At 56.5% G+C, this 27,576-nt stretch overlaps 1 protein-coding gene across 1 annotated transcript; it reads right to left on the bottom strand.

The window, feature by feature from the left end:
* Positions 1-6: 6 nt before the first annotated feature.
* On the bottom strand, positions 7-22,489 carry THRA (thyroid hormone receptor alpha). Its single transcript, XM_058284176.2, has 9 exons — positions 22,299-22,489; positions 11,905-12,260; positions 9,405-9,472; positions 8,749-8,849; positions 6,748-6,895; positions 5,972-6,177; positions 4,810-4,956; positions 3,996-4,254; positions 7-3,388 (listed from the first exon to the last, which is right to left on the bottom strand). The coding sequence occupies exons 2-9, from the start codon at positions 11,955-11,957 to the stop codon at positions 3,138-3,140; spliced, it is 1,233 nt and encodes a 410-aa protein (XP_058140159.1). The 5' UTR covers positions 11,958-12,260; positions 22,299-22,489; the 3' UTR covers positions 7-3,137.
* Between the last annotated feature and the right edge of the window lie 5,087 nt (positions 22,490-27,576).

Raw genomic sequence — 27,576 nt, 5'->3', positions numbered from 1 at the left:
AGGGGGTTATTTTCATCATATATTTATTACATAAATATATAGTAAAATAGACGAGCAACAATTACCATAAAAATATCTTTCTTTAAAATCCTGACCCAAAACACAACGGGGTGAAAAATCGCACATGACAGACATACTGATTGTCAACGTGGGGCAGGAGTAGGAGGCCCCCAAGTCACCCCTACCAGTCCCACCCCTCCCTGGGGAAGGGACCTATCTCCTTCCCTGTTTCTGGCCACAACCCCCCTCCCCCCACCCCAGCACCAGCTTCTCATACATTCAGTAGCGCCTCTGGGCAGTGTCCCCCTCCCCCCACCCAGGAGTTCCCAGGGCAGGAATTCCTGTCCCCCTTATGGACGGTGTCTCAATCACACGCCCTGCCCTCTCCCAGCCCTGTAGGCCCGCCACCAGGGGAAGGGGTAGGGGGCTTTTCCTCCCCCACCCTCCCCAAGACTGAGCAGGGAGGAGGCTGGATGAGGTATGTGTGTTATGAGTGATGGGAGGGGGGGAATACTGAGATGGAGAGGCGGTGGTGGGGGCGGGGTAGTGGTCATGGCTCTGGCACCCCCTTGTCCTGGCCTGCCCCCTCATCCTATTCTCAGTGACCCCTCTTCCCACCAATACTGCACCTGCTGCCCCACCCTGCCTGCCCTAGTGCCCCGGGCCAATACTGGGAAAGGCTTGCTAAGCACCCATGTCAAGGCCATCCCCCTCATTAGCACCAATGGCCCCCAGGAGAGGACCCTGTCCCCCAGTTGCAGCAGGGACTGGGACAGCTGCCTCTCTAGAGCAGGTGCGTGGCGCTCCTGAGTCTCCCTGGCTCCTCCCCCACCACGTGCACTCACTCACATTCACACAGAGAATCGCAGACATACACCCCATATCACTGGGAGTGGGGGGCGGAGGGCGGAGTGGGGGATCACAGCTCATATGATTGGGGATTCCCAAAATGCCGGAAGAGAATGAGCCTCTTCAAGGCCCTTTCTCCACCGTGTTCGTGGCTGAGAAGAGGGATGGAGAGATGGGAGTGGGAAAGGTGGGACTGGGTGACAGCAGACAGGTCAGGAATTCCACTGGGCCCCCAGGGGCGGGAGGAAGGTATCAGAGGGCTGGCCCATGGGACTGGAGTAATACAGAATCAGTATCCCAGGAGAGAGAGAGAAGGTGGAGACAAAGACAGCAGGGGCAGCCCTTGGGCCCCAGAGGGGTGGGACAGTCACATGCACAGGTGAGGGCAGATGCTCCTCCAGGTCCTCCACCCGGTGGGAACACCTGAACCCTGAACAGCGAGGGAAGCAGGGTGGCCTGAGGGCACAGCCTTGCCTTTCCTGGCGCGCGTGAGCACGCATGTGTATGTGTGCATGTGGGGGCGCGGGCTGGGGCAGGCTGAGGGCCAGGGTGAGGTGGCAGGTTCCCCACTGCTTAAGACATTTTCCCTCAATAGTGCAAAGCGCAGGAAGCCCTGGCACCCCTCCCCCCACCCTGCCCCATTCCCCATGGCTTCCGGGGGCAGCTATGTCCACCCATCCATCCCTGCCGACATGCAGCCCTGAGCCTGGGGCCCTCTGGTCTGCTCTGCTCCTTCACCCCTCTCGTCTCCCCACCACCCAGAGGAGTGGGTGACAGCCAAAGGGAGGAGGAGGGGGGCAGCTCACTCAAGTGCAGACCAAGGGAGCACTCCTCACTGGGAGGATGGGAGGGGCCTCAAGCCAAAGTCCCTGAATTAGAGAAAAGAAGAGGGGAAAGGGGTCCTGGGGCAGAGGGGTGCCTGGCCTAAAGAGCTTCAAAGAAATAAGGAGGAGCACCAACTGCCCCTTCCCCTGGGGCCCCAACTAAGTGCCATTTACCTAAGCACCCTCATCACGGTGCCCGTCCACCCACCCAGAGTCTGGGTTAGTGCATTGAGTGGGAGTAGAGAAGGAGGGCAGAGGTGTTAGAGAGGGCCCAGAAGACAGCTGGGAAACAGGGTCCCAAAGGATGGGGGGCCCGGGGAGCCACTCACACCCCTACCCCAGACCCCCAGTGCAGCAGCATCTGGATTGTAGCTAATACTGCAGGATGTGAGGGCGGGGAGCTTCAGCCACAGTCCTTCCTGTGTGGGTGCCAAGGTGCGGAAGGGGTGGGGGGCTACGGAGAGGCCCCCGAGGCTGGGCACTTGGAAGGGGAGCTGTGCGGGCAGCAGGGCAGGCTGGTGAGGGGCCAGCTGGCATCCAGCATGAGAGGTAGATGGAACTCAGCGGGCACGAGTGGCAGAGAGCAGAGGGAGTACTAGGGTGGGGGCAGGGGGTGCCAAAGGGGCACAGAGGGAGGGGACAAGGCAAGGGGGAAGGGTGGCCAGGACCCTGTTGTGTTAACTCCCAGCTCTGACCGGCAGCCCTACCCTTGGGGATTTGGTGGTGTGGGGGGGTGCATTTCTCTCTGATTTAGGGGGAGGAGGGGTAGCTCTCAAAGTGCATGGGGGTTGTGGGGGAGGGTCCTCCCCTCGGGCCAGCCTCGATTAATAACTTAATATCATCTCTCTCTCTCCTATCGCTAGCTCTCTCTTTTTTTGTCTTTTTTCTCTCTGTCTAGTTTTTCTTCATTTATTTTCTTTCCCCCTTGCTTGGTTTCCAAAGTGCAGTTAGAGTGACTATAATTTTTAACCCCCAAGGGAAGAGCCAAGCCAAGCCTTTCTTTGCACCCAGGCATCTGGGGAAGTAGAGGCCCTTAGCCTGGAGGGGGAACCTTGGCCAAGGAACTGGGGGGGAGTGCTCTCTCTCGTGTGTGTAGGGGTGAGTTGAGGGCATCTTTCCCCATCCCACATTCCTCCTTCCCCTACGGTCACGATGGCTTGCCCCTCTTAGTAATCCCTCCCTTCCCCTACCTCATTAGAGGGGATACTGGGAACTGCAGGACACGCATCCCTCCGGCCTCCCACTCTGTCCTTCTCATAGCAAGTTCATTTGTTTGCCCTGTCCCAGGGCTGGAGGTTCTGAGGAGGGACCCAGACAGGGTTGGGGCGTGTGTGGGAACAGACTCTATCCAAGGATGAGAGGAAGGAGAGAAGAGGTGTGGGGTTCTCCCTCAGCCCCCAGCTCTGCCCCTTCTCTCCAGGCTCCTCCCCACCAGCTCCGCACACCCTCTGGCCGCCTGAGGCTTTAGACTTCCTGATCCTCAAAGACCTCGAGGAAGAGTGGGGGGAAGAGTTCGGTGGGGCACTCGACTTTCATGTGGAGGAAGCGGCTGGCGTGGCAGGCCCCGATCATGCGGAGGTCAGTCACCTTCATCAGCAGCTTGGGCCAGAAGTGCGGAATGTTGTGTTTGCGGTGGTTGACGTAGTGCTCGAACGCCAGCAGGTACGCCTCCTGACTCTTCTCGATCTTGTCCACGCACAGCAGGCCCGAGCGGTCTGCGGGGCAGAAGGGTGTGTGGGTGAGTGGCTGAGAGACTGGGAGGGGGGGAGGGGGAGACCGAGGCTGAGAGAAGCTGGAGACTGAGCCATGGGTGCAGGAACACCACAGGGAGAGGAGCGGGCAGGGTACTGGGTGGGTGGGAAGGGTGAGTAAACGTTCAGAGGGCAGGCCTGGGAAGAGAGAGAGCAGATAGGGGAGGACTGGGGGGCAGAGGTGGGGTTGAAGTGTGGGGGGGGTAGAGAAGACTTGAGGGGCAGAGAGAAGACTGGGGGACAAGAGAGGGAACTGAGAGACTGGGAGGGGTGGGGACAACAGGGATGGGGATAAAGTGGGGGGTGGGGAACAAAGGAGGATGTGACAGAGAGGAGGGGTTGGGAGACAAGCGATGGGCTTGGAAAAGAGAGGGGAATGGATGACAGAGGTTAGGCCTGGGGGACAGAGAGGTGGCACTGGAAACAGAGAGGTGGGCTTGGGCGACAGAGAAGCTGAGGAGCAGAGAGAGAGACTGTCGGGCTAAGAAAGAAGGAGCGTGGGAGGTCGAGGGTGAGCCCAGCTGTCGGCCCCCTGGAAGCTTTTGAGCCCTCCCAGGCAACCAGCAGGTACCTGTGGACATCAGCAGCACAGCCTGCAGCAGAGCCACTTCCGTGTCATCCAGGTTAAAGGCAGAGAGTGACTTGCCCAGTTCAAAGATGGCATCGGAGACAACGCCCAGGCCACCATTCTTGAGCTGCTCCCGCTTGACGGCCATCTCCCCGCTCAGGGTCAGGGTGTCGCTCTCGGGGTCATAGCGGACAGCAGCCCGCAGGGACATGATCTCCATGCAGCACCCCTTCAGGAGGATGATCTGGTCTTCGCAAGGCAGCTGCAGAGTGGCAGGGCCCAGGAACCTCAGCACACCCCTCTCAGTATGCCCTGTGGGCGCCCTCTGGGAGCAGGGAGGCCAGCCAGGGCACCCACTGGCCTCAGCCAGTGGCAGGTGGGCTGAACCCTAGCCCTTGCACTGGGCCTTGGACATGTGCTACTGCATTGATACCTCACACCCATGCCTGTGAGTTAGAGCCTGTTATTATCCACAGACGAGGAAACTGAGGCCCAGGGGTGAGGTAACTTGGCCAAGTCATAGTAGGGAAGCCTGTCTCCAAAGTCAGTGCTCTTGGAAATAAGGAGAGTTTTCAGGCTGCCTCGAGTTGGGATGGCCACAGAGGCTCGGGGGCTAGGAGGGCTGGGGGAGGCTGAGCACTTGGGGCCGGGCTTTTCCGTAGGGATCAGCTAGGTCAGTGAGTGCGTGTTGGATGTGTGCATGTGTGCATGCTGACCTACAGGAATTGCTCCGCTAAGCATCTGCAGGGCCTGGGTGATCTGGGAAGCAGCCCCAGATTTCCTTCCAGAATAGTCTCTCCTCCCACCAGCAACTCACCTCGGAGAACATGGGCAGTTTTTTGGCAAAGTCCACCACGCGGGTGATGGCCGGGGTGATGATCTTGGTAAACTCGCTGAAGGCCTCTAGGTCCACCTTGTCTCCGTCCGGCATGGAGACAATGGGTGACTGGCCAATGTCATCCGGCTAGAGGGAGAGACCGGGTCAGCTGGGATGCAGACCCCTTTAACTGCTCACAGAGCTTCCCTGCCCACCAGGGGGAGCTCTGAGACAGCATGGGCAATAGGGGGCTCTAGTACCGGACCCAGGGAACACAGTGTCCCCACCCTAAGGATTTTCATTCACCTTCAGGCCAGAACCAGAATTCCGAGTCTGGTAATAACAACAATGAGAGTAGTAGTAGTAGTAGCGATAGTAGTAGTAGGGGTAATAATCATAGCAATAATTACAATGTAATATAGTAGCAGCTACATTTATTAATACTTAATACATGGCCAGGCATTAGGCTAAGTATTTTCCATATATTACCTCATTTAATCCTCACCACAACCCTATAAGGAAGATATTATAATTATCACCATTTCACAGATGAGGAAACTAAGGCATGGCGCAGCTAAGGAATAAGTCCAAGGTCATATGACCAGACAGTGACAGAACCAGGATTTGGACCCAGGCCGCCTGCCTCACATCTGCTTGGTACTAGAACCCATGGTCTTCACAGTACACCCCCACCTTCTGGCACTCTCCGCCGGGAGCTGGGCACCAGCTCTCGGCCATCCCCCACCATGTACATATCAGCTGTCTGCTCCCACGCTGACCATGCACTTGGCACTCAGTTTTCCCAGGGCCTAACACAATGCCTGGTGCCCAGCAGGTGCTCAAAATTACCATGACAGGACTCTGTCCTCACCCCCTCCTTCCCATCCTAGTGGGCAGGAAAAAGAGGAGAGGCCACCCCTGCTTGCTGGAAATTCTGTGAGGAAAAGGCCCTGTTCTCATGGAGCAACCAGTCAGGCAGCAGGGGTGGGACCCCGACATCCACGACGGACGCAGGTGCACAAGCAAGACTGCTAAGGTATGGGGAACACCAGCCTTGGGTTGGATTAACTGCGAAGGCTTTTGGGAGGAGGCAAGACTGAGCCAAGGCTCACCCCCTCCCTGCCACTTGGCGGCCGCTCTTCCCACGCCCCTCTCTCCTCACCAGGAATTTCCGCCTCTGCTTCCAGTGGCTGCCCTGTGCATTGGTGCTGCGATGAGCCTCCGTTGCGACGTGGATCAGGTCCCACTCCTCGGCGGTGGGTTCTGGTCGCTGTTGCAGCGAGCGGATCATCTCTTCCTTCCGCCGCCTCTCCCGGTTCTGCTCGATCAGCTTGCGCTTGGCCACCCGCTTCGAGTCATCCAGAACCACTGTCAATGGGGAGACACGTGTTCCCCTTCTCCACAACCCTCTCAGAAACTAGTCTTCCTGGTGTACAGTCTGGGGAAGTCAAAGGCCGGAGAGATGAAGGGACTCCCCCAAAATCATCAAGCAGTTGCAGGGCACAACCTGGACCACGACCAATCAATCACAGGGCCACACCCCAATTAGGGCTGATGCAGAGGAGCAAAGCACTGAACATCAAGCCACGCTCGAATGGGTTATGCCACCCTCTCCCTAGCCAATGAGAGGTGCCCTCTTCCACCCAAAGGTGCGGTGCCCTCCCTGGGAGCCTGAGAACACTGTGCTGGGGAAGGGGAGGGGCCAAGTTCTTTCCACCCAACAGCTCCCTCTCTAAGACCCTCTAAGTGGTGCAAGGCAGATGCGCACTAGGGCCCACGCTTTCCCCAGGGATGAGGGCAGCAGGAACCAAGACTTGGGACACCTTGTGGTCAGCCTGGCCTGGACTGTCACTCTGCCCGGCGGCACCCCAGGAGGGAGCAGCCAGCTCTGAACCCATCCCCGCCACCTAGCCCCACCCGTCCACCTGTGCCCCTTACGGTCCATGGCCATGCCCACAGCAATGCACTTCTTGAAGCGGCACAGCTGGCACTGATTGCGGGTGATCTTGTCGATGACACAGCAGCTGTCATATTTGCAGGAGTAGGTGGGATGGAGGTTCTTCTGGATTGTGCGGCGAAAGAAGCCCTGGGGCGAGGCGGGGAGGGGGGGGTGACAGAACATGCTGTGATCATGACCTCCCCCTTCCTGAACCGACCATGCAGTTCACTAGAAATGGAGGGAGAAGAGTGAGGGAACCTGGCATCCCCTTGACACAGCAAGCTCAGAATCACTGGGTTTTGCCAGGCCCAATGGCTTTAGAATCAGATGCCCTCGGACCCCCAGGCTGCTGGGGCGGGAATTGGTGGTGGCAAAATTAAGAATGAGGACTTTGGGACTGGGGATGGTGTGAGATGCCTTGAGGTCTGAGGAACAGAACTTTGGAAGTCCAGTTAACACCATATTTTCCATATTGCTAAATAACTCTAAAAAAACTCTGACCCCCAAACATTTTCAGTTAAAAAAGAAAAGAAAAGCAAAGAAAAGAAGTGGCATATTGGGTAAGAACTCTAGCAGGTTTAAAAGAAAATTTTCAATTCTATTTATTAGGCTTAGTCCTGGCTTTAAGGGGGAAAAAAGTCTCAAGAATTAAGATGGCACTAATAGTACAAAGAATTAATAACTGTTGAATGCTTATGATGTGCCAGGCACTGTAAGCCCTTTCGGGCACCATCTTGTGTAACTCTCATGACAATCCTAGGAGATAGGAATTGTTACTGACCCCATGATATCGACTAGGAAACTGAGGCTTGGAGAGAATGAGCTACTTGCCCAAAGTCATATGGGTAAATGGGTAGCAGAGCCAGAACTGGGCTTCAGGTATGAGACCCCAGGGTCTGAGCTCTCAGATTCTGGAATGCATTAAAATCACCCAGGGCACCTACTAAAAATACAGATTCCTGGGCCCCTCTGCAGACCTACTAAATCAGATTTTCTAGGGGTGGAGCCAAGGTATCTGCCTCTTCAAGATGCTCCCCGGGGACTCAGATGTCCTTGAGCACAAGGACCCTTGCTCTATGCTAAGGCTGGTGTTGCTTCCAGGAACACTGCTATGGGCCTCTTAAATTTCTGTCGTCTTGGTTTAGTTGACACTAAGAAAGAAGGGAACTTAAAGCCTTAACAAATTTTTAAATAATGTTGTTTCTTGGAAGGTCTTACATTTTCAGGAAGTAGTAATTCTGGAAAAGCCTCACAGGTTGAAATGACTGAGGTGAAATCTAATTAAGCCTCCCCAAGTCTTTGACCTTGCCCCCTCTGTCCAGGAGAACCTGCTATCCTCTTCCTCTGTGCTCTCACCAGTCCCCACCAGCAGTGTTTCTCACCCTTTCAGGTCCATCTAAAGCAGCTGGGGAATCTGTTAAAAGGCAGGTTCCTGGTTCTGTGTAGGGTTCTGTGTAGGGTTGGGAGGGCCTGGGAGTCTGCATTTTAACTAGCACTATAGGTGGCCCCTCAATCATACTTTGAAAAAATCATTGCTTTTTTAAAATCTATCTCCTTCTGGTATGTTGTGAGCATCTTGAGGGCAGGGTATATGTTGCATCCTCACACCTAACCCAGTGCTATAAACACTGAAGGGATGAATGACAGCTGACATTTATTGACTGCTTCTTACCTGCCAGGCATTGTTTTAAACATTTTATGTGGATCATCGAATTTAATTCTCACAACAACTCTATCCCCATTTTATAGATGAAGCAACTGGGGCTCAGAGAGGTTAGGCAATTTACTTGTGGTCACATACCTGTGAGTGGCAGAGCAGGGATCATGAATGAATGGATGAACAAATGAATGAATGTGAGAAGAGAAATGATGGTGTACCAGGTGGGCTTGAGGGTATGTGTTTATAGAGCTTGTCTGTCTTGCCAGGTGCTGAGGGCCTTAAAGGGAGTGAGATGAGGGCTCTGGTGGTGGGGGAAGGGCAGGAGCTGGCTGGTCCATACCTTGCAGCCCTCACAAGTGATGCAGCGGTAGTGATAACCGGTTGCCTTGTCCCCACACACGACACACTGCTCGTCTTTGTCCAGGTAACTAGGGATATACCCTGGGAGGAAGGGAGGGAGGCAGGCAGGCATGGCTTGGGGCCCCAGACTCTGTTGCTTTTCCCATCCCATGGCTTTTCCTTCCTGGCCCGTCCCCTAACCCAGTCTCCCTGGAGGCTTCCTTGTCTCCAGGTAGAATCCTGGAGACACACCGAATGTTCTGCCCTTCCCCTAAGGCTATGGAAAATCCCAGTTCTTCTGATGTCCATTCAGGGCTTTTCTCTTGTTGCCTTGCTTTCCAAGGAACTGGGAGTGGGGTAAAGGAGAAGCAAATGCCAGCAGCTCCTCCCAGGAGAATGTAACCCTTACACCAAGGCCAGGATTCTGGTGGGGGCCTCAGGCAAGGGGGTGATGGGAGACCCAACCTAATTGATCCTCAAAGGCTGGGGCTTGCCCCACATCACCCTTCCCCCCTCAGGCAAGTCCATCCCAAGCCCTCTGGGAGGCTCTCCCAGCAGGACACAGGAGCTGCGGATGCATGCTCAGCCCCTAGAAGATGCTGGTCTTGTTGGGTGGGGTTGGGGGTAGAAAGGAAGAGCACAGGAAGCTGGGCTCACCTGACATGCTGGTTTTCAGGGAACATTGGCCGTTCTTTCTTTTTCGCTTTCCATCTGGTGACCTGGCACTGGATGGGGCAAAGTGGGCAGAATCACAGAGCAGTCCTTGGGAAATCCCTTTCTCACCCAAAGAGGCATATACACTTCCCCAAGCCCTACTCCCTCTATTCTATGTCTTTGGTCTTCATTCTACCTCCCACTCCCAGGTTAGCTGACAAAGGGTCCAGTTATCCAAAAGCTGCAAGGGAGAGAGATAAGGGGCTTGGCTGGGGCACAAACATGTTCTAGGGTCCCAATGTGCGCACGCACACATGCGTGCATGCATTACAGAACCTAAGCACCCATGCTGTGTGATCCACGGGATACCCACATATTTAAACCTTCAGTATATGCCATACGTTGAGAGAGTCCTCAGGACATTCTTAAAGCTTTATAATCTTTAGGACACACATGCACATGTATGTAATGTAACACCAGCACATATGAATAACTATGGAGCCTTCGTGCACAAGTGTGATAAAGATTTCTACATATCTGTGCAATATTCGGACATTCTCGAAGTTGTTAAATGACCTCTGGGATAGGCCTCTGTGTTATACAACCCTCTGAATAGGCACCTAATAATACCATCCCTCCTCCCCACAGGGCAAATGTGTTGCTTGATTTCCAGGTCATGCTAAATAACCCAATGTGATTGAAAACATATAGTGCCTAGCTCCTAGAACTTAGAACCAAGATTAGGAGAATAGTAAGGGACTTTCAGAGTCACCCTGTCCATGGCCTCCGTTGAACAGAGCAACAAACCGAGGCCCCACTTGTACCCGGTGACACCCAGCATTGGAACCAGAGCCTGGTAAGGCCCCTACGTTCACGGTATCAGCAATCCTTGGGCACGGCACACATATGTCACTGAGGCTCTCCACATACATGTTACATAATCCAGCACACACAGTTACATAAGCCCTTTCACACACATGCATGTGAGATCTAACCTCCCCTCCACAGCTACCCTGACATGCGGCATGTTGCAGAGCCCCTCCTCCTGGAACCGGATATAGCTCCCAACACACTGACACAGTGACCTTGGCCAGGGTCACAGTCACAAATGGCCCTGTGATCCCTGCCCCCTGGGGATTACCTCTGCCTGGTTTCGACTAGGCTGGAGGGTCAGGTCTCCCTCCTGCCTCCTGGGGGAACAGGGGAACCGGGGAACTCCCAGCCGCCTAGTTGAGCTGGCATCCTGATTACCTGGCTGCAGTCCTAGGAACAGCCACAAGGTGGCGCAGAGACATGGGGGAGGGGAGGGCAACCGGGGAGGGGCTGCCACCCTGGGGGACGGGAAACTGGCATTCCCGCCTTTCTCCAAGCCTTAGGGTCAGATTCTCCCAGATCCACAGGAGTCTGGGCAGGGAGGTGCAGGGACTACAAGTCAGAACCACACAGCGACAGGCCAGATCTTCCTTCTCAGAGTCCCGACTGGGGTGAGGTTTTTTTTTTTTTGGTGGGAGGGGGAGGAGCGGGGAGTGAGCAGGTGAGGGGTGGGTATATCTATCGGGTACCCCACCCAGCTGCAAGTTCCACCCACTTTCTCCACCCCTCCAGGGACCCAGTCTTGGGCCCCAGGGCTATGCCAGGCCAGGCCTTCTGCCTCCTGGCTCAGGATCTGGTCTCCTAGGAAACAGCCACACTGTTCCCCAGAGCACCCCTCCCCCACCCTTTTCCAGCCATAGGCACAGGCTGTACCCAGCTCCTGGGGCACCTCGCCAACTGGGACAGAGCTCTGTGCCACTTGGAGCTGATGGGAGAGGCAGAGACCCTCAAGGGCCATGCAGATGGCAGGTGACCATCCCGACTTGTGTGTGCAGGACTGACGCCTCCCCAGCATGTGGGCAAAACCTTCATGGCTGGCATGTGCTTCCACTTCCTGGGAGGAGCCCCATGGTAGTGCCCGCCCTTGCCCATGAACAAGGAAGAGCTTGTGAGGCTCCCGATAGGTTCCAAATAGAAGCGTGGGCTGTAACCCATAGTTACTGGTACACATGCCCTAAAATGTCATGCTGCATGCACCAGGGCTGTGGACAACACACACGTGGCCAGATGGTACATGGGCTAGTGGGGGGAGGGGGAAAATGGCAAAACCTTTGCAGTCCCCATGCACAGGTGAGGGCAGCGATGTTAGAGGGAGCTTTGGGGCCATTTAAGCCTGCCCAGCATAGTCAAGGGAGGGGGCAATGAGCCTGCTGTCTGCTGTCACACTACTGCATGGCATCCCGCCGGCAAAATGGGCATCTCTCCATCCAGGTGCCTACTGCTCTGACCCAACTGAAGATGACCTCATCTTTTCGGCAAAGGTAGGTAGCAGGCTTGTTGGCCTCACACCTGTCCCCTAAAGGTACTTCAAAGGCCCAAGCTCAGTTCTCATGTGGGAGGCCCTTTGCCCAGCCAGGTGACCATGCCTGCTGCCTGGAAGGTGGCACAACCAGGCTGCCAGACCCCTTACCTGTTCTCCTCTGGGTCTGACCCACACTCCAGCTTGCTTGGCTTCTGTTCCATTCACTTCAATTCCATCCAGGATGCCCTCCAGCACGCCAAGAGACTGGGGTGGGCACGCTGGCCCCCCCGGCACGCCCTCGGGCCACCCACCCCCCGCCGCCCAGGCCCTAGGGAACAGCACCCATGGTGCCCATGCAGCGCCTGGCCTTTCACACCATGCCCTGCGCCCCAAGGGGGGCGGGCGGTGGGAGGGCCCAGAGAGGGGCAGGTGGGAGGGCTGGGGGGTGGCAAGCTGAATCTGTGGGGAGTCCTTGGCTGGGGGCTGGAGCGGTAGCTTCAGAGGCTCGTCCTGTCCTGAAGTTCCTGGAGAGAGAAGAGAGAGGCAAGGGTAAGAAGGTGCCATGGCGAGGAGCAGGTGAGATTCCTTTGGTGGCAACATTTTGGGTTTCTGAGGCCCACAACAAGATGGTGGTAGGCATGGAGGGCAGGCACAGGGGTAGCCTCAGCTGTGTTTCCCAAGGGAGAAGACCAGGGTAACCTCTTAAATGAGCAGGTCCAGCAGGTAAGATTGGAAAGGTGCATCCTAAGCACCACAGATGGGGAGAGATGGAAGGAAAGAATGAGGCAACCCATGTACCATGTCTCAATCCTCGCATTTAATCAAGTGTCTGGTCCCTTAATAAGCGTATTAAACGTTAGCTGTTGTTACTACCCCGGGACTCCAAAGCTTCCCAGACAAGGTCCCAGGCCACACTTCCCAGTCTGAGGACCAGACTACCCAGTTGATTTGACTGAGGGTGGTCAAAAGGAAGAGGAAGGGAAATGAGCATGCATCAACTGCATAGATCGTAAATGCCCTCTGAAGTGGGTACCAGAACTCTACGATGAGGAAATTGAGTGTCTGAAAGCTTGATCATTTCCTCAGGTTCACACAGCTAGCAGGCAGGTGGCTCCGGGATCACAATATAGCTAGCAGCCCAGCTCTGCTGCTGGCCTTGCTCTGCTACCCGGAGCGCAAGGCAGTGTCACCTGGGCCCACCACTCCCTCTCTGTGGTCCCCTGCCCCGGGCCACAGGCCTGTGGCCTAGTGCCTGCACACACGTGGGCAGGTGTGGGCGTGAGGAGGGGGACAAAGGGTGAAGCTCCCCACACACAACCCCCATCACGTGGCTGCTGCCCCAGAGACCTCGCCCCTGGGCCCCCGTCCCTCCTTGGGGAACTGATAAGAAGCCAGGGTGGGAGGAGAAGGGAGAGATAAGGGACTCTGGGCAGGGCAGGGCAGGGGACAGGGCTTCAGCCCCAGTGTGTGTGGAGGGGTGCAGAAGGGGGGCTCACTCTGCCTCTGATGGCCACACAGACCGGGACTGGGCACTGGGGGCTGGAAAGGAGACCTGGGGGGAGCGGAATGAGTGGGGAGCCTTAGCCCAGGGAGCCGTCAAGAAAGTAGGTCAAGTTTTTCTTGGCTTGTGGAGAAATTCCTGTTATAAATTTATAATGGCGTAGCCAGCCCTGAGGGGTGGAGGTGGGGGAAGGAGGAGTGGGTGGGGATGCCCAGGGGCCGGGCATCAGGGCCTGCTGCCCTCAGCCGGAGCAGTGAGGAGCAGGCCAGGCAGCTGTGGGGGCAGGGCCTGACAATAGAAGGGCTATTTTCTATCTGTCGCCTCTGTTTCCACTTCCATCTGTGCCCAGCAAGGCCTCATTCAGTCGGTCTGTCTGCATCTGAATGTGTGTCTCTCAGGGGCTGGGTGTCTCCCTGTCTCCCCCCAGGCTGTGCCTCGGTGCTTGGCACACCCTGGCTGCGGTGCTGCCCCCGCCTGTCTCCTGCCCACCTGGCATGCTGCCACCACTTGTTTACAGAAGCTGGAAAAATCCACTCGCCAGCCCGAGGCCCAAGTGCCCCCGGGGAGGGGAGGAGGCAGGCGCAGGAGTGGGCATGCCGAGAGAGGGGCGGCCCTGGGGAGCAGGCCCCGGGGGCTGGCAGGGAAGGCCAGGGTGAATGGCAATGCCATTAGGAGCTGAGGGCCGGGCAGGGCAGGGACAGCAGCGGCAGCCACGCCAGCATCCCTTCCACCAGCACCCTGCCACCACCAGTTGCTACAGGGCAGACCTGGGGCAGTGCCAACCTAAGCCGCCATGTTTATTTTCCCTTCCCCCTCCCCAGCCCAGCCTTAACTCCAAATGTGTCTGGGCACTGCCAAGAGCTTGCACGTGCCCTCTGGGGGTGGGGAAGGCTCCCTCTCTGTCCCACCACTGTGCCAAGCTGAATGGTACCCTGGTGCCAGTTTGGTGCAGTCAGGCTATGGTTAGCCCCAACAGAGGACACAGAAGCAAGGTGCTGCCCTCACTGCCTGGGGAACCCTTGCCTGGCTCCTAGAGAAAGACTAGAATCCCGGGGAATCCTTGTCATCTCTCCAGAGTTGTGCCTGGGCCTCTGAGGTGATACAGAGCCCAAGCAGGGCGCCCAGCATGGGGGGGGGGGCATGGACCACGTAAACCTGTGTTAGGCCAGTGGGGAAGGGGGGGGTAGGGCACAGATGCTCACCCAGAAGGGCAGCCCCTCTCCCCTCCTCCAGGAGTCCCTGAGCTCCATCCAGCATATCCCCTGCAGAGATGCAGAGATGCAGAGATGCAGAGATACAGGCTCAGCCTCCAGGAGGCCGAGGGGGTGGGGCTGTGGGGCTCTGAGTCTAGGCTGGACAGTAGGACAGCAAGGTCCACCTGTCATCTGGCCTGGCCTGGCCACCCACTCCCTCTTTGTCAGATAAGAGCTGCCGGGTGGCAGTGTGGGCAAGGTGCCCGCAGAGGGGGAAGCATTTCATTAAGCTGAAGTGCTTCTGGGATGGGGGGGACGGGACAGGAGGCTGATGAAGCATCCTTGGGCAGCATGCCAGGTTCCCACTGTCGGTCTGTCCCGCTCTGCAGTCCTGTGGTCCCAAGGGACACACCCAAGGATTCACGGGGCTGCCAGAGGGGACCCTGCCTCCGGGATCTAGCCCCCAACTCCACCTGTACTACTCCCCTGTGTGTCTGCTCTTGGCTTGGGCCCCACCTTTCTGAGGCCCCTGACCTTTGTCCTGAATGCTCTGAAGCCCAGTTTTCCCCTTGCCAGCCACAGAAAAAGAGAGTCACACGGAAGGTTGTGAGAAAGGGGGAGACTGAGGAGGAGTGGGCTAAAGGGGCGATGGGGGAGAGGGGAAGAACAAAGAGAAAGAAAAGAGATGGGCCAGGGATGGGGTGGAGTGGGGGGGGTAGAGGCACTGATGACAATGAAATGGAGGGAGAGGAAGAAAAAACGGTGAGATGGGGTGGGGGAGAGAAGGGGTGAGGTAGAGTGAAGGAAAGGGGAGGAGAGACAAATGAAGGAGGAGGAAGACAAAGCAGGAAAGGTAACAAAGAAAGATAGGTGGGGGGTGCTTCGTGCCCTGCCTAAGTCCCACCCCATCCAGGCTGGGGGGAGTAGGAATGGTTTCCACGGTGACAGCTGGTTCTTGGTGGCCTGGCATGTGGGCTATTAATAGTGCTGTGGGTAGGTTCACACTTCCCTCTCCCCTTCCCCTCTGCCTGCTGCTAGGGTGGGGGAGACCCCTCCCCGACCATCCAGTCCCAATTCTCTGGCCTTGATGCCCCAATTCACACCACAGGAGCCAAGAATGATGAAGTCAAGGAGCCCAGGAGGCCATTGGAACGCAAACACACACATACACACACACACGCATGCACGCATGTCCGTGCGTGCGTGGACATGCACAGGCAAACCTAGGCGTCTGTGTGCAGACACTGACACTGTGCCAACGTGAGTTCCCATGGGAGCCCCTGGGAGTCGGTGGCAATGGTGGAGGCTGTAGCCAGCAACACATGCCCCACGTGGAGGGACAGATGCCCCTCTAGGACTGGGACCTCTCTCCTTCTTAGACCCTACCCTCCACCCTGCTCCATTCTCAGGTAAGGACTGAACAGGCCGGCCCCACCCTACTCTGCTGTCCTTGTGCCAGGAGAGACGAGTGAAGGTGGGAAGGAAGGTACTGTTTGGCAGGTGTGAGATGGCAGAGAAGTGTACACAAGTGCACATAGAAGCGGAGCCACCAGCTTGGCGGGACTGGGGAAAGGGAGGGAGTGGGGGAGGGAGTGGGGCGGGGAGAGGGAGGGAAGGAGGGAGGAGGGCAGCGCTCTTGGTGGGCTTTCTCTGAGATTAGATTCTAGAATTTAAGGACAGTGACCCAGAAGCCTGATCTCCTGGCTTGTGGAACCCTGGAGGCTGGAAAATGGGGTAGCGGTGGGGGTTATGACAAAAGGGGGAGATTGGCTACTTGAGCAAAGGACTCCCACCCCTCTCAAAAGAATGTAACAGGAAACTCCCCCTTGCAGGTCAGAGACAGAAAGTTACAAACAACAGCCTTGACTCGGCCTGATGCCCAGTATGAACATGAAAGCCTGCGCTCCCCACCCCCACAGCCTCACCCACCTGCTGCTCTCCTCACCCTCCTCCTCCTCCACCCCAGGCCAACTCCAGTCAGGTCCCGAGGTGGGTGCCCAGGTCTAGAGGTCACCTCTCTAGACACAACCATCCCCCATGCCCGCAGGTGGATGGCTGTGCCCACACCCCTGCTCAAGAGCTAAGTCTCTTCCCACAGCCCAAAGAACTTCAGGCCCCTGCCCCGATGCCTCTAAGGAATGGAGGCAGGAGATCCAAAAAGCCAAGAAGCCCTAACTCAGAGCACCCCGCGCTGGGCATGGCACATTCTCCCCGCCCTCCCCCAGCAGCCAGCCGGGTAATCGGAGCTGGGAGCTGGGGCAGCTGAATGCTGGCGGCATGAGTGTCACGGGGCCAAGGCGCTCGCTGCAGATGGCATCGTGGGCATAGGGCTTGGGGTCTGCCCTCCCCACTCCTCTCTTCTTCCAGAGTTGCCAGCAAGCCCGGGAAAGCATTGCCCCAGAGGGAAGGGAATCTCGAAGAGCAAAGGAAAGGCTGGGCTGGGGCAGCTAAGCCCCGCCCATGCAGAACTGGCAGAGGCGGGGGGCGGGGAGCAGGGGGGGGAGCGGAGAGGGAAAGGGGGAGGGGGAAGAGTGAGAGAGAGAGAGTGTGTGTGTGAGTGTGTGAGTGTGTGTGTGTGTGTGTGAGGAGAAAGCGAGAGAGGGAATGCAGCTGAGGCTGAGTCTCCGGCACACACACGGACACGTGCAGACACACACACACTCACGCCGCATGCGCAGAGACGCAGGGCTCGGGTACCCTGTTCCCGCAGATATTCAGAGCCCTCCCAGCCCACACATGCACAAAAACACTCACACATGGGTGCGCGCACAACACACCCACTCACTGTTGTGTACAAAACTGCCGACAGCCGTCAAAGCCTCGGGTCCCCCTTCCTTCCCCTGCCCCCATGCCTGAGTAAAAGGGAAAATGAAACAGGCAGCAGAGGCTCGGGAGCTTAGAGCTCTTCTCTCCAGGAGAGGAGGAGGAGGAGGTGGGCTGGGGGCTTGTCCAATCAGGCTGCTCTGTGCCACTGCTGGGGGATGTAGCTGTGCCTTTGGCACTAACCTTCAACCCCCAGCCCCTGGTCTCAGAACTGAATGAGCACCCCGAAGGCAGGGGCGAGCTTGGCAATACCTGGGCACCAATAAGTTCCATCTCCCTCCTGGTGTCTCCACAGCACACTTCTGAGCCTTCCCTCCAGGCCACCTCCTGGAATGGCCTAGAAGAGGGAGGACCCTTTGGCACCCCAGCCTCTGCCTGCCAAGGAGGCAGGCAGGCAGCACTAAGGCGATCGCCCCAATGCCTGGGTGAGAGCTCCAGGCCATGTGTGTGTCCCCCAACCTGGAGTGTGCCAAGTCCTGGGAGAAGAGGGCAGAACCTACAGGCTTGCTTACCATGCCAGGATGTAACATTTACCGAGCACAGGTGTCATGGAAGGCCCTCATCCTTCCATAAATAATGCTATGTTATTCAGCCCTTGCTCAGAGTGAGGCAGATGGCACTGTCTCCAGAGGAAAACCCAGGCCCTAAGTCACACAAGTGTTGAACAGCAAAAACCCGGGCTCCCACCTCCCAGCCAGTGCTCTTCCCATCATGGTTAAGCTTGCCTCCCTCCCTAGGAGGCACAAGAGTTCCCCAAGCACTTTTGCAGCCCTGAGAAATAGTGTTGAGATTAGCCCCTCACTCGGAAGGGCTCCTTAGAGCCCTGTCACAGAGCAGCCCCCATTGTCCTTGCTTCACCTTGAAGGGGAGGGCTGAATAAAAGAGATTTGGGGGAGAGGGGGTTTTCATCATCCAACTCACGGGGAAGAGGCAACCTAACTCAGACCCTGGATCCCAAGGTGACACACCCACCAGACTGGTCCTTCCTCTGTACCTCAGTTTCCCTCTGCCACCACCCTTTGCACTAATACCCCTCTGTTCAGGGGAGAGGAAACTGATCTGTCAACCAGGCTTGGGTCCTGGTTGAGCACTGGCAGGCATCTGGGACACTGGGTCCCCAGGAAAGGAAAAGGGGTCTAGAGAGAGGAAGGGCCCTGTCTCCTCCCTGAGCTGGGTTCTGCACTCTACTCAAGGGAATATGCGGCCTGCTACTCCTGCTACTTCTCCCGCAACTCCAGTGCCTCAGATTTTTCCCAAAAGAGATGCAGTGATGCCCAGACATTCAGCAAGGGCCCTAGCTAGTAAGGTGTGTCCCAAGCTGAGATGCCAAGTGCTCCTTTTAAGAAGCAGCCAAAAGAAGAGGGGCAGAGGGGGAGGAGGGCATTGAGGCCTGCCTTGGACCCTTTTCTATACACTGGCTCTAGGCTACAAAATGTACGTGTGTGGAAGGTGATGTGAAGGGCGCAGAGGCTGGAGACTGAAGGTTCACTGCCCGCTCCCTGCAATCCCATGCCTGCGATATCTAGGAGATCCAATTCTCAACATAGTTTCTCCAGGAAATCTGGAGGACCCCAGACCCACAAGCCACCAGGCACTTTTTAAAGTGTTCCGCATATTCAAACTCCTTTAATCTTCATCCCCACTTTACACATAAGGCAAGGAAGAGGTTAAATCACTTGCCCAAGGCTATGCCCAGCAAGTCACAGAGCTGGAATTCAAATCCAGGCAGTCTAGTTCCCCCAAAATCCCTGCTCTTCACCATTACACCATATTATTGCTGGAGGAATAAGACCTTGTTCTTTCATCCAGCAATGTATGTGCTGGGGCCAAGCCTCAATTTCCCCTTCTGTCACAGCCCATGGATTCCTACTATAGGACAATTACCAGTGCTTCCTCATCCAAGGAGGTCAAAGCTTGAGGGGAGCATGGTCAGAAATACTTGATCCCCCTGGGCTGTGGGCCTCTGCACCAGTGCCCCCTGCTCAAAGTCCATCTACCAGAGAGTTGCCCTTCCTGCCCACTCTGGGCTTGTGCCTGCACTCATGGCCGAGCAGGCCTCACTTGGCCCCCACACGTGGTCTGGGCAGCTGAACCCTCAGAACCAGGCCTGAGGCTGGGCAAAGAGGACACAGCTGTTGGGCATCTCTGAGGTGGATCTCAGCTGCCAGGGGTGTGGAGAAAGGCTGTTCTGAGTCCTCCCATGGGCCCAGCTCAGCCGGGTCGTGCCAACTCCCGCCACTGCCCATGGGGGCAATTGTTTTCCAGCTGGGGGCAATGCAGTGGGACACCTCCTCATCCGCCTGTCTGGGAGCTAGCTAGCTGCAGCCTGCACACCAAGGGCTTCCACAGAGCTTGTGTCCCCTTGCTAAGCCCGCCAGCCTGAGGGGTCAACACAGGTAGTAAACGCCCCCAACTCTCCTCTATTCCCAGCCCCCCAAACTCACTGGCCACAGCTGCAGCACTAAGGAAGTGCAGGATGTCCTGAGCAGCCAGCTGAGCACCCCCCCCCCCCAACCTCTCGCTGACCCCAGAGGCAGGGCAGGCGGGGCAGTGGGGCGGAGTTTGAGTATTAACAACTGGAAAAGTATGAAGAGCGTTACTGCCAGTTCCCAGCTCTGAGAGGAGGCTGTCGCAGAAACAGACAAGGACAGGGGTAATTGGACAGAGTGAGAAAGTTACGGACTGGCAGAGAAACCAAGAGAGAGAGGGAAAGTCAGACACAGCAAGACAGAGCAACAGAGAGACAGAGTAAGAGAGAAATTCCAAGTCAAAAATACACACTGCTCACACAGACGCTCACCAGCATACGGCCTCCTAAGGAAAGCAGCCAAGTTTGGACAGGAGGGCAGAGGTGAGAAAAGGGGATGGACTCATGGTGGGAGACAAGAACTCACTGGGGCCAAATGAGTGTCTCCAGAAAAGGCCCAGGCAACTAAACCACCACAGGGGCAGCTAGACCCCCTGGTTGGCTTTTAGGGCGGGGATGAGGCTCCCTAGGAGCCAATTCTCCCAAGATATCCCTTCTTCCAACAGAGAGGCCAATTCCAGCTAGGAAGTCACTGGACACTGCTTGGGTCCATGGCTCGGCCTTCTGGAACCCCCCTGTCCTACTCTCTTTGCTCTTAATTCTCTTTCAAAAAGAAAAAAAAAAGCCCATCCCCTCAAGACTCAGAGGGTGAGCCTAGAGGAGAAAGCTTCAGAAAAAAAGTCTGTGTTGTGTGTACATCTAGGTGTGTGTCAGACTGCACGGACTACACACAGTGTGTGCAACTGGGACTGTCAGGACATCACTGCTGGCATGGACCTGAACCTGTGTGCAAATGAGTGCCCCTGTGTCTGGAGTGCCCACAGTCAATCGATTAACAAGTGTGTACAGAGCACCTTTTGTGCCAGGCTCAAGGGTGGATCCAGAGCTGGTCAAGTGATTCTCCTATGTATCAAGGGGCTCACCATCTAGTAGGGTGGCATGACAAGCAATAGAGACTGCATGTGTTATGGTGAATGCATGCCTTGCACCATTTATGCAATTAAAGCCTTTTCATACGGGCAATTTTAATTTTCCTTGAGAGCAGGGGGGTGGTTTATATACAGAACTGCAGAGGTACATGGTGAGAGTCCAGGAAAATACTTGTTGCTAAGTTGTGTATACATGTGTTGATGTGTAACTGGGTTTGTGTTTGACTGAGTGACAGCAACTGTCACGGCAGGCGATGATGTCTGTGTGAGTGGGTTCATGCAGGCACGTGTGTGCCTGTGAGTGACAGGGTCTTTGTAATTGTGCAGCCGTGTGCAAATGCTCTGTGTTCATGCATGTGTGCATGTGTGTGAGCGAGACTCCTCCTTGTCCCCATGTTGTGACTGCATCTCCGTGTGACCCTGTGCCTGGGTATGTGCATGGGTCAGTCTCCCTGCTCTTGGTCTTCTGTGGGTGTGTCCCGCCCTCTGAGCACCACGGTGCAGCAGCAGCCTGCCTCTTCCCTTGTCCTGGTGTGGGTGTGTCCACCAGCTCCTGTCCTTGAGTCTGCCTGGTGCCCCCGGCTGTGCATGTGGCTGTCTGTGTGGGCATATCTGTGTTTGCATGTCACATTCTCTTCCCCCTTCGTCTTGGACAACAGCCCCCTTCATCCCCTCCCCCTCCTGGGGCCACAGCCAACATTGAGTGGCGCGTTCCCACCCCACTGGCTTTCCTTCTGTGTTCCCCCACTCATGGAGCAGTTGGCTCTCTCAAGTACCCCATGATCCCCCCCACTCCACTACTCACACCGAACCAGACAGAGACACGTTGTTAGGGGTGGAGGGGTGCAAGAAAGGAGAGGAAACACAACACTGGTCCATTCCTCCCTCTTTTCCAGCCATCCCAGCCTGCAACTCTCCTAATCTCCTAGGGACCCTCAAGCGCCCCCCCACCACCACACACACACACACACACACACACACACACACACACAACGCTCCCTCCTCCCGCCGTGTTTTTGCAATTAGGGGTGTTGCAACCAGCGAACCAGGTTCAATTGGAGAGGCGGGTGGAGTGGGGGGTAACTTCCCTCACCCCAGGCCCACGCAAGCCCACCCCGCACCGGACTCATACTGCCCTCCGCAGCCAGAGACAGCTTTGCAAAACCCACTCGGCCTCGGAGGTTAGGGGTGGGGGGCAGGCCTCCCGCGCACCGTAAACAAACCGCGGCGCAGCGGGCGGGGGAGCTGGGGCCGGCCGGCAGCGGGGCCGGCCCGGGAATGCGCAGCACACTGGCCGGACAGAGGCCGGGCGGGCCCTCGAGGGGGAGGCCCGGACGCCATCTCCGCTGGCGAACCCCCGCTCCCACCTCCCTCCTCGCAGCACCTCCCTTCCCCAGGGCGTTAAGTTGCACGCTCCCGGGCTGTGACAGGTCACCCGCGCGCCGGGGAAGGCGGAGGCTGGCAGCGCGGACCCTCAGGGCGCCCCCAGCCCGCCTGGGAGCTGGCTAGAGAGCCCCGCGGCTTTGCATAATCAATCGCGAAGCATTTGCATATTAATGCCCCCCCCCCCCCGGCTCCCTCCCCCTTACCTCGGCGTGGCGCGTTGGACCCGGCTGGGCTACGACGCGGGGGTCTCAGCGCCCCGTGCCGGGGGCGTCCATGGGGGGCCGGTGGGGCCCGGGCCGCCCGCCTCCTGCGCCCGGGTGTGAGTGCGAGTGAGCGCGGGGGGGCGGGGGGCGAGTGTGGCGGCCCCGCGGCTCCTCCGGCAGAGGCGGCGGCCGCTCTGGCTCCTCCCTCCCCCGCCCCGCTCCGGCTGGGGCTCGGGCTTGGCGCGCCCGGCCGGCTCGCGGCTGCTCCCTGCAGGCCGCCTCGTCGCCGCCGGCCCCCGCCTCCCGGCCCCCGCCGCGCCCCGGGACCCCGGCCAGCGGCCCCGCCGCCCCTCCGCCGCCTCTGCCCGCGCCCCCACGCCGCTCAGGCTCGTCACCCCCCTCCCCGCCCCCAGCAGACGTCTCCGGCAGAGTGGTACTTGCTGACATATTTGGGAAAAGATGTCATTTAAGAAATAGCCCTTGCTGGGGGATTTGGGGGTTTTAGGGTTTGCGTGGCGGGGGCGCGGAGAGTGTACTAAGGCGCCACCTGCACCTTGTAAGTCAGAGGAGAAAGGCTAAATACCAAACGCTTAGAGTTCAGAGTTTGTTTCGGAGTTCGGGTCCCTTCTCTGCCAGTAACTCACTGTGTGACCTTGAATAAATCGCCACTGCTCTCAGCTTCCTCCACCTTAAAATAAGAAGACTGGGCAGGTGATCCCTGATGTCTTTTAATTTAGGTCATCCGATGTTTTCAGTCCTTTGGGTGATTATCACTACATTCCCCATGTCTTCCTCCCCTTCCATCTCTAACATTATTACCCGATCCATTTCTTCCCCTTTCAAATGTCACCCTCCTCCATTATATGCGCTTTCTGTTCACTGTCACCAGACTTGCCTTTCCCCCACAATCTGTCCCCCCGCTGAGCTTCAGGAGGGGGCGAGACTTACCCCTCAGCTCCCAGCTTGACAGAGGTGGTATTTTCCCATGTTTGCCCTCACCAAAATCCAAATGGTAGCACGGCCAGTCTAAGAAGGAGGGCGGGCAGTGTAAAAATGGACCCCCTTTCCCAGAGGATAGGTCTCTATTGTGCCAGCTCTACCTCCCCATACACACTGCACACACACACACACCTGCATTCATGGACCATCCCAGTGAGGCCCCAGCCCCTTTCATGTCAGGATCTCCCAGCAGCCTAGCAGAGCTCTAATTACCCCAGCACCCACCCTGGCCCCGCCGGTTCCCCCGCTGCTATCATTAGCCCAGTTTTACCAGCGGGGGCCACAGCCTTCCCATGGCGCCCAGGGCGGGGCCTTGTCTCCACAGTCAGCTCTTGAGGAGGGGAGTGTGTGTATGTGTGTGTATGTGTGTGTGTGCATATTAGGGGGAGCCGCTCTGTATGAGAAGAAGATTCCAGTTTATAATGGGCAGAATCACTTGCTGAGTGTAGGGTTCTGACCAACAGCCCAGCAGAATGGGGCTACCTTTGGTCATCAGGCCCCAGCATCCTCAGCTCTGTTGAAGCTACTTCAACAGAAGGTCTGCAATGCATGGGGTCTGCAATGCATGGGGGAGAGGAGGTGCCTCTCTTTGGTCCCTGGGACCACAGGGATGAAAAGAGCGGTTGGGATGGAAAGCATGGGGTACAGAGTGTAGGGGTGGTGAGGAGGGGTATGCAATGGGCAAAGGCAGCCTGCAATGTGCAGTGGCAGCTGTAGTGAGGAACTGAGGCTGCAGTGTGCAGAATCAGCATGCAGTAAGTAAACCTGTGGGTTCCATCTGGGTTCACAGTGGGTATGCAACAGCTTCAGTGTGCAGAGTCAGCATGCAGTGGGACTGCAGTGTGCAGTGTGAGGTGCACTGAGGGTGGCTGTCTGCCAGTTGCTGCCACCTTCTCCATGTTCAGGTTTGGCTGAAACCCTGGGCAGTTGGACTGCAATGTGTAGCCCTCAGGGTGCAGTGCTTCATGCTGCATGGAAATTGTCCCTTGGGATTAGGCTGCCTGAGGATTGGGGAGAGAATCCCAGTACATGAGATACATTGTACTCTGCAGTGAGCCAGGCAGACCAGCAGGCAGTGGAGTGGCCTCAGCAGTAATCCAGGATAGGGCAGGAGTGATGGGGTCCAGAGGGAGAAGATGAAGGTGCTATGGTTTTGTCTTCTTTCCATCCTGGTTTTCCCACCACATCTCCCTTTGACCCAGTCCCTAAAGATGTTGTGTAGGGGAGACATTTTGAAATCTTAGAGCTGGAAATACAGAAAGGAAATGACTCCTGATCCTTTTTTTTCCTATTCCAGGGGCAGAGTAGGGCACCTTGAACTCAAACACAAGAGTTCACCATTCCCAACTCTTCTCCTTACTTCTCTCCTCTCCTTGGCTCCCAACATGGGCTGGTGACAGACCTGGGCAAAGGCAAAGTGAAGGGCACACTGCTTCCAAAGCAGGCATCTTGTCGGGTCCCAAGAGCCAGCCCAGCCCCTGCCCCTGTTTGGCCCTAGCCCCCTTCTAACCCCTCTCACCCTACCCACTCCCAGTTTCTTGAAGCTTCCAGCTCTTCTCAGAGTCTGTTCATTCCCAGCTCTGATTCCCTTATGCCATGAACCCCCCACCAGGCCTGTGTTGGCACCATCCCCTTCCATCCCCCCACCTCTGCAGACTCAGAAGGGAGGGTGGAGAGTGAGTGAGGATGGATAGGGACCCTCCAAGGGGATTTGTCTGACGGCCCCCTCCCTCTTAAGATTTTGGTTGCCAAGGAGGCAGCAGGAACAGCCTGTTCTCTGGGCTCCCACCAGAACAGCTATGCCCAGGCTCCTCCCCATCTCCCTCCCTTCTTTCCTCCCTCCCTTCCTATCAGGCTGTTGCTAGGAAGCACCCCAAGATTTCTTGAGGGTCCAACTCCTAAAAACCAGGGCCTCCAGATACTTTTCTGAAAAGCTTCCCCCCAAAAGCTGGCATCCAAGACCCCACACAGAATCCTCCATCCCTGCCAAGAGGGCTTGCACATCCTAAACAGTGTAAAGGAGTGGGGCAGGCCCTCTGCCAGCCAGCCTTGGAACCAACTCTGTGGCCCTGGCCTTGGGAATTCCCTTCCCCTGCCTCTCCCCATGTCTTCTCAGTCTCTTAGGCTCTGGGTGATGTCAGCAAGTGATGAGGTGGCCAGCAGACACCCTCTGGCTCTGCAGACACAGCCCCGCTCATTGGGGGAACTCTGGAAATGAAACACAATAAGCTAAGAGAACCCCCAATCCAGGTATCTCTCCCCCTTAGTATTCTTCCAGTCAAGAAGAGATGGTAGAAATGGAGGGGAGAAGGAAGAGGGGAAAAGGAGGGGAGCATTTTATGGGGAGTTGGGGATCAAGTGTCTGGCAGAGATGAGGAACTGGGAAACTAGCAGGCAATTACTCTGGCAAGAGTAAAGTTATCATTGAATTCCCCCCTATCGATCACCTTTGTCCAACCAGTTGCCCTGGTTCTGACTCATGAAGAGGGGACTGGGAAATGGACTCAGGTCTTGCTGAGCCCAGCTTTTGGTATCTGAGGTGGGAAGTAGGAAAAGGAGACATCTTCTCCAGGCTGTCTTTCAGGTTTATCCTACCTTCATTCATTCATTGACACATATTTAATTAAGCATTTAATATGTGCCAGATATTGGGTCCTCCAAACTATCTCAGCTTCTTGTTTTTGATTTCCTGTAAAGCCCTTCCTCCCTCCCTTCACCAGCAGGAAAGAGGAGGAGCGGGGGCAGTCTCTGTTCCCATCATAGTCTGTGTCCCTTCCTCAGGAGTCAAAGGTGAAGGTGGAGCAGACTGGTGTGGAGATAAGAGTTTAAGTAGAGGGGCTCTCAGGGCCTGGAGGGAGGAGGGCAGTGCAGAGGAAGCAGCAGACTGGTCCCCCTTCCCTGTCACGGTCCCCCTCTGAGCTGGGGGTGTGGAGAGGGAAGGTGTCCTCCGGAGTATTAGAAAGGAAACTACTCAGGACTGGTTCAAATTCTGCCTTTGCTGTCCTGGACAGTCTCTTTCTATACTTCTCTGGGGGCAGTGGGGAGACAGGGACAGGGGACTGTGGGGGGCCCAGGGGCTGTCCTTGAGGTGGGGCTACCTCCTAAGCCCCTCCCCCTCCTCTTCTCTCCCAGATGGCTAGAAAGCAGGGATTTGGGTTTTGGGACTGATGGGGGCAGGGTTTGGAGCCAACTGTGGATATGAGTGTGTGGGCTGGACTCGCTTATTCTCCCTTTCCACCTGCTGCCAATTAACTCCCCATAGTGGTGAGACCCCCGGCAAGCTTCCAGAGAAAGATGTTCCTGTTAGGGGAGGGGAGTGACTCAGTTTCCCTATGAGAGAAAGGAAGCGGAAACCCTCTGTGCCTTGTATGCTTACCAAGTAATTCAGTCTCTATGAGCTTTTGGGTCTAGACTCCTGCTACTTTTCCTTATACCCCTTTCTAGCCTAGAGTGTCCCCTTCCCCTTGGGTACCCCAAACCCCTGCTCCTCACAGCCTCCTCTCCCACCCCACCCCCACACCGAACTAACTCCTTTTCTGCCATTTCTCCAGATGTCACCATGTCACTCTGCCTGGCTGGTTTCCACCCACCCCTCTTCTCCAGCAAGACCCCTTTCCCAGCCAGGCCAGCCAACAAGATGAAAGTTTGGGACTTGGGGCTAGGAAAGCAGAGGTGGGAACTCAGCCTCTTTCAGTGCTGAATGAGAAGGAATGGACAGCAAAAGAAAGTAGTGTAAGTAGGAGGGGATTTGAGAGGGGCTGTGTCAAAGGTGGGAGAGCATTTCCTCCTAAAGCCAAAGGAGATGTCAGCAGCTCTTCCCTCGCCCTGCAGAAGATGATCATGGAGTCCAGTCCTTGTGGTACACAAGCCAGAGAACTCAAGAGAGTCACTATGAGGATATCAGCGTGTAGAGGGAAAAGCTTTCTCTGACTGAGAGCCAGAAAGGGCAAAATAGAGAAATTGAAAATGGCCCTTGCCCAGAACTAAGCAACTCGTTGCAAATAGGAATTCAGTCTTTGAGAAAACCCTCCTAAGCCTAGAGAAAGGGCTGCTGGTGAGTGGTAGGGGAACAGGCAAGGCAGATGCCTGACTACAAAAGCCATTTCCCTGTGAGGTGGGGAGGAGGCAACCCCCTAGAAGTCTGCCAGGCTTTCTGGCAGAGGGGGATGGTTTGAGCTCAGGATATCACTGTCCTCAGGGTCTACTGCCATGTGGGGATCCAACACCCACTAAGTCAGGAGCAGTCACAAAGTTGGCAGCTTCTCTCTAAGAGGAACAG

This window comes from Dasypus novemcinctus, chromosome 21, assembly GCF_030445035.2.
Source record: "Dasypus novemcinctus isolate mDasNov1 chromosome 21, mDasNov1.1.hap2, whole genome shotgun sequence".
In the NCBI taxonomy this organism is placed as follows: Eukaryota; Metazoa; Chordata; class Mammalia; order Cingulata; family Dasypodidae; genus Dasypus; species Dasypus novemcinctus.
Note: the sequence above shows the minus strand (reverse complement) of the source record. Positions and strands in the feature narration are given on the sequence as shown.

Excerpts from the sequence above, each read along its gene's own strand:
- THRA (XM_058284176.2), bottom strand. The coding sequence starts at position 11,957 with ATGGAACAGAAGCCAAGCAAGCTGGAGTGTGGGTCAGACCCAGAGGAG. Across the intron at positions 9,473-11,904 it reads TCAGACCCAGAGGAGAACAG|TGCCAGGTCACCAGATGGAA; the intron begins GTAAGGGGTCTG and ends TGCCCCATCCAG. Across the intron at positions 4,255-4,809 it reads AACTGCCCATGTTCTCCGAG|CTGCCTTGCGAAGACCAGAT; the intron begins GTGAGTTGCTGG and ends GCCACTCTGCAG.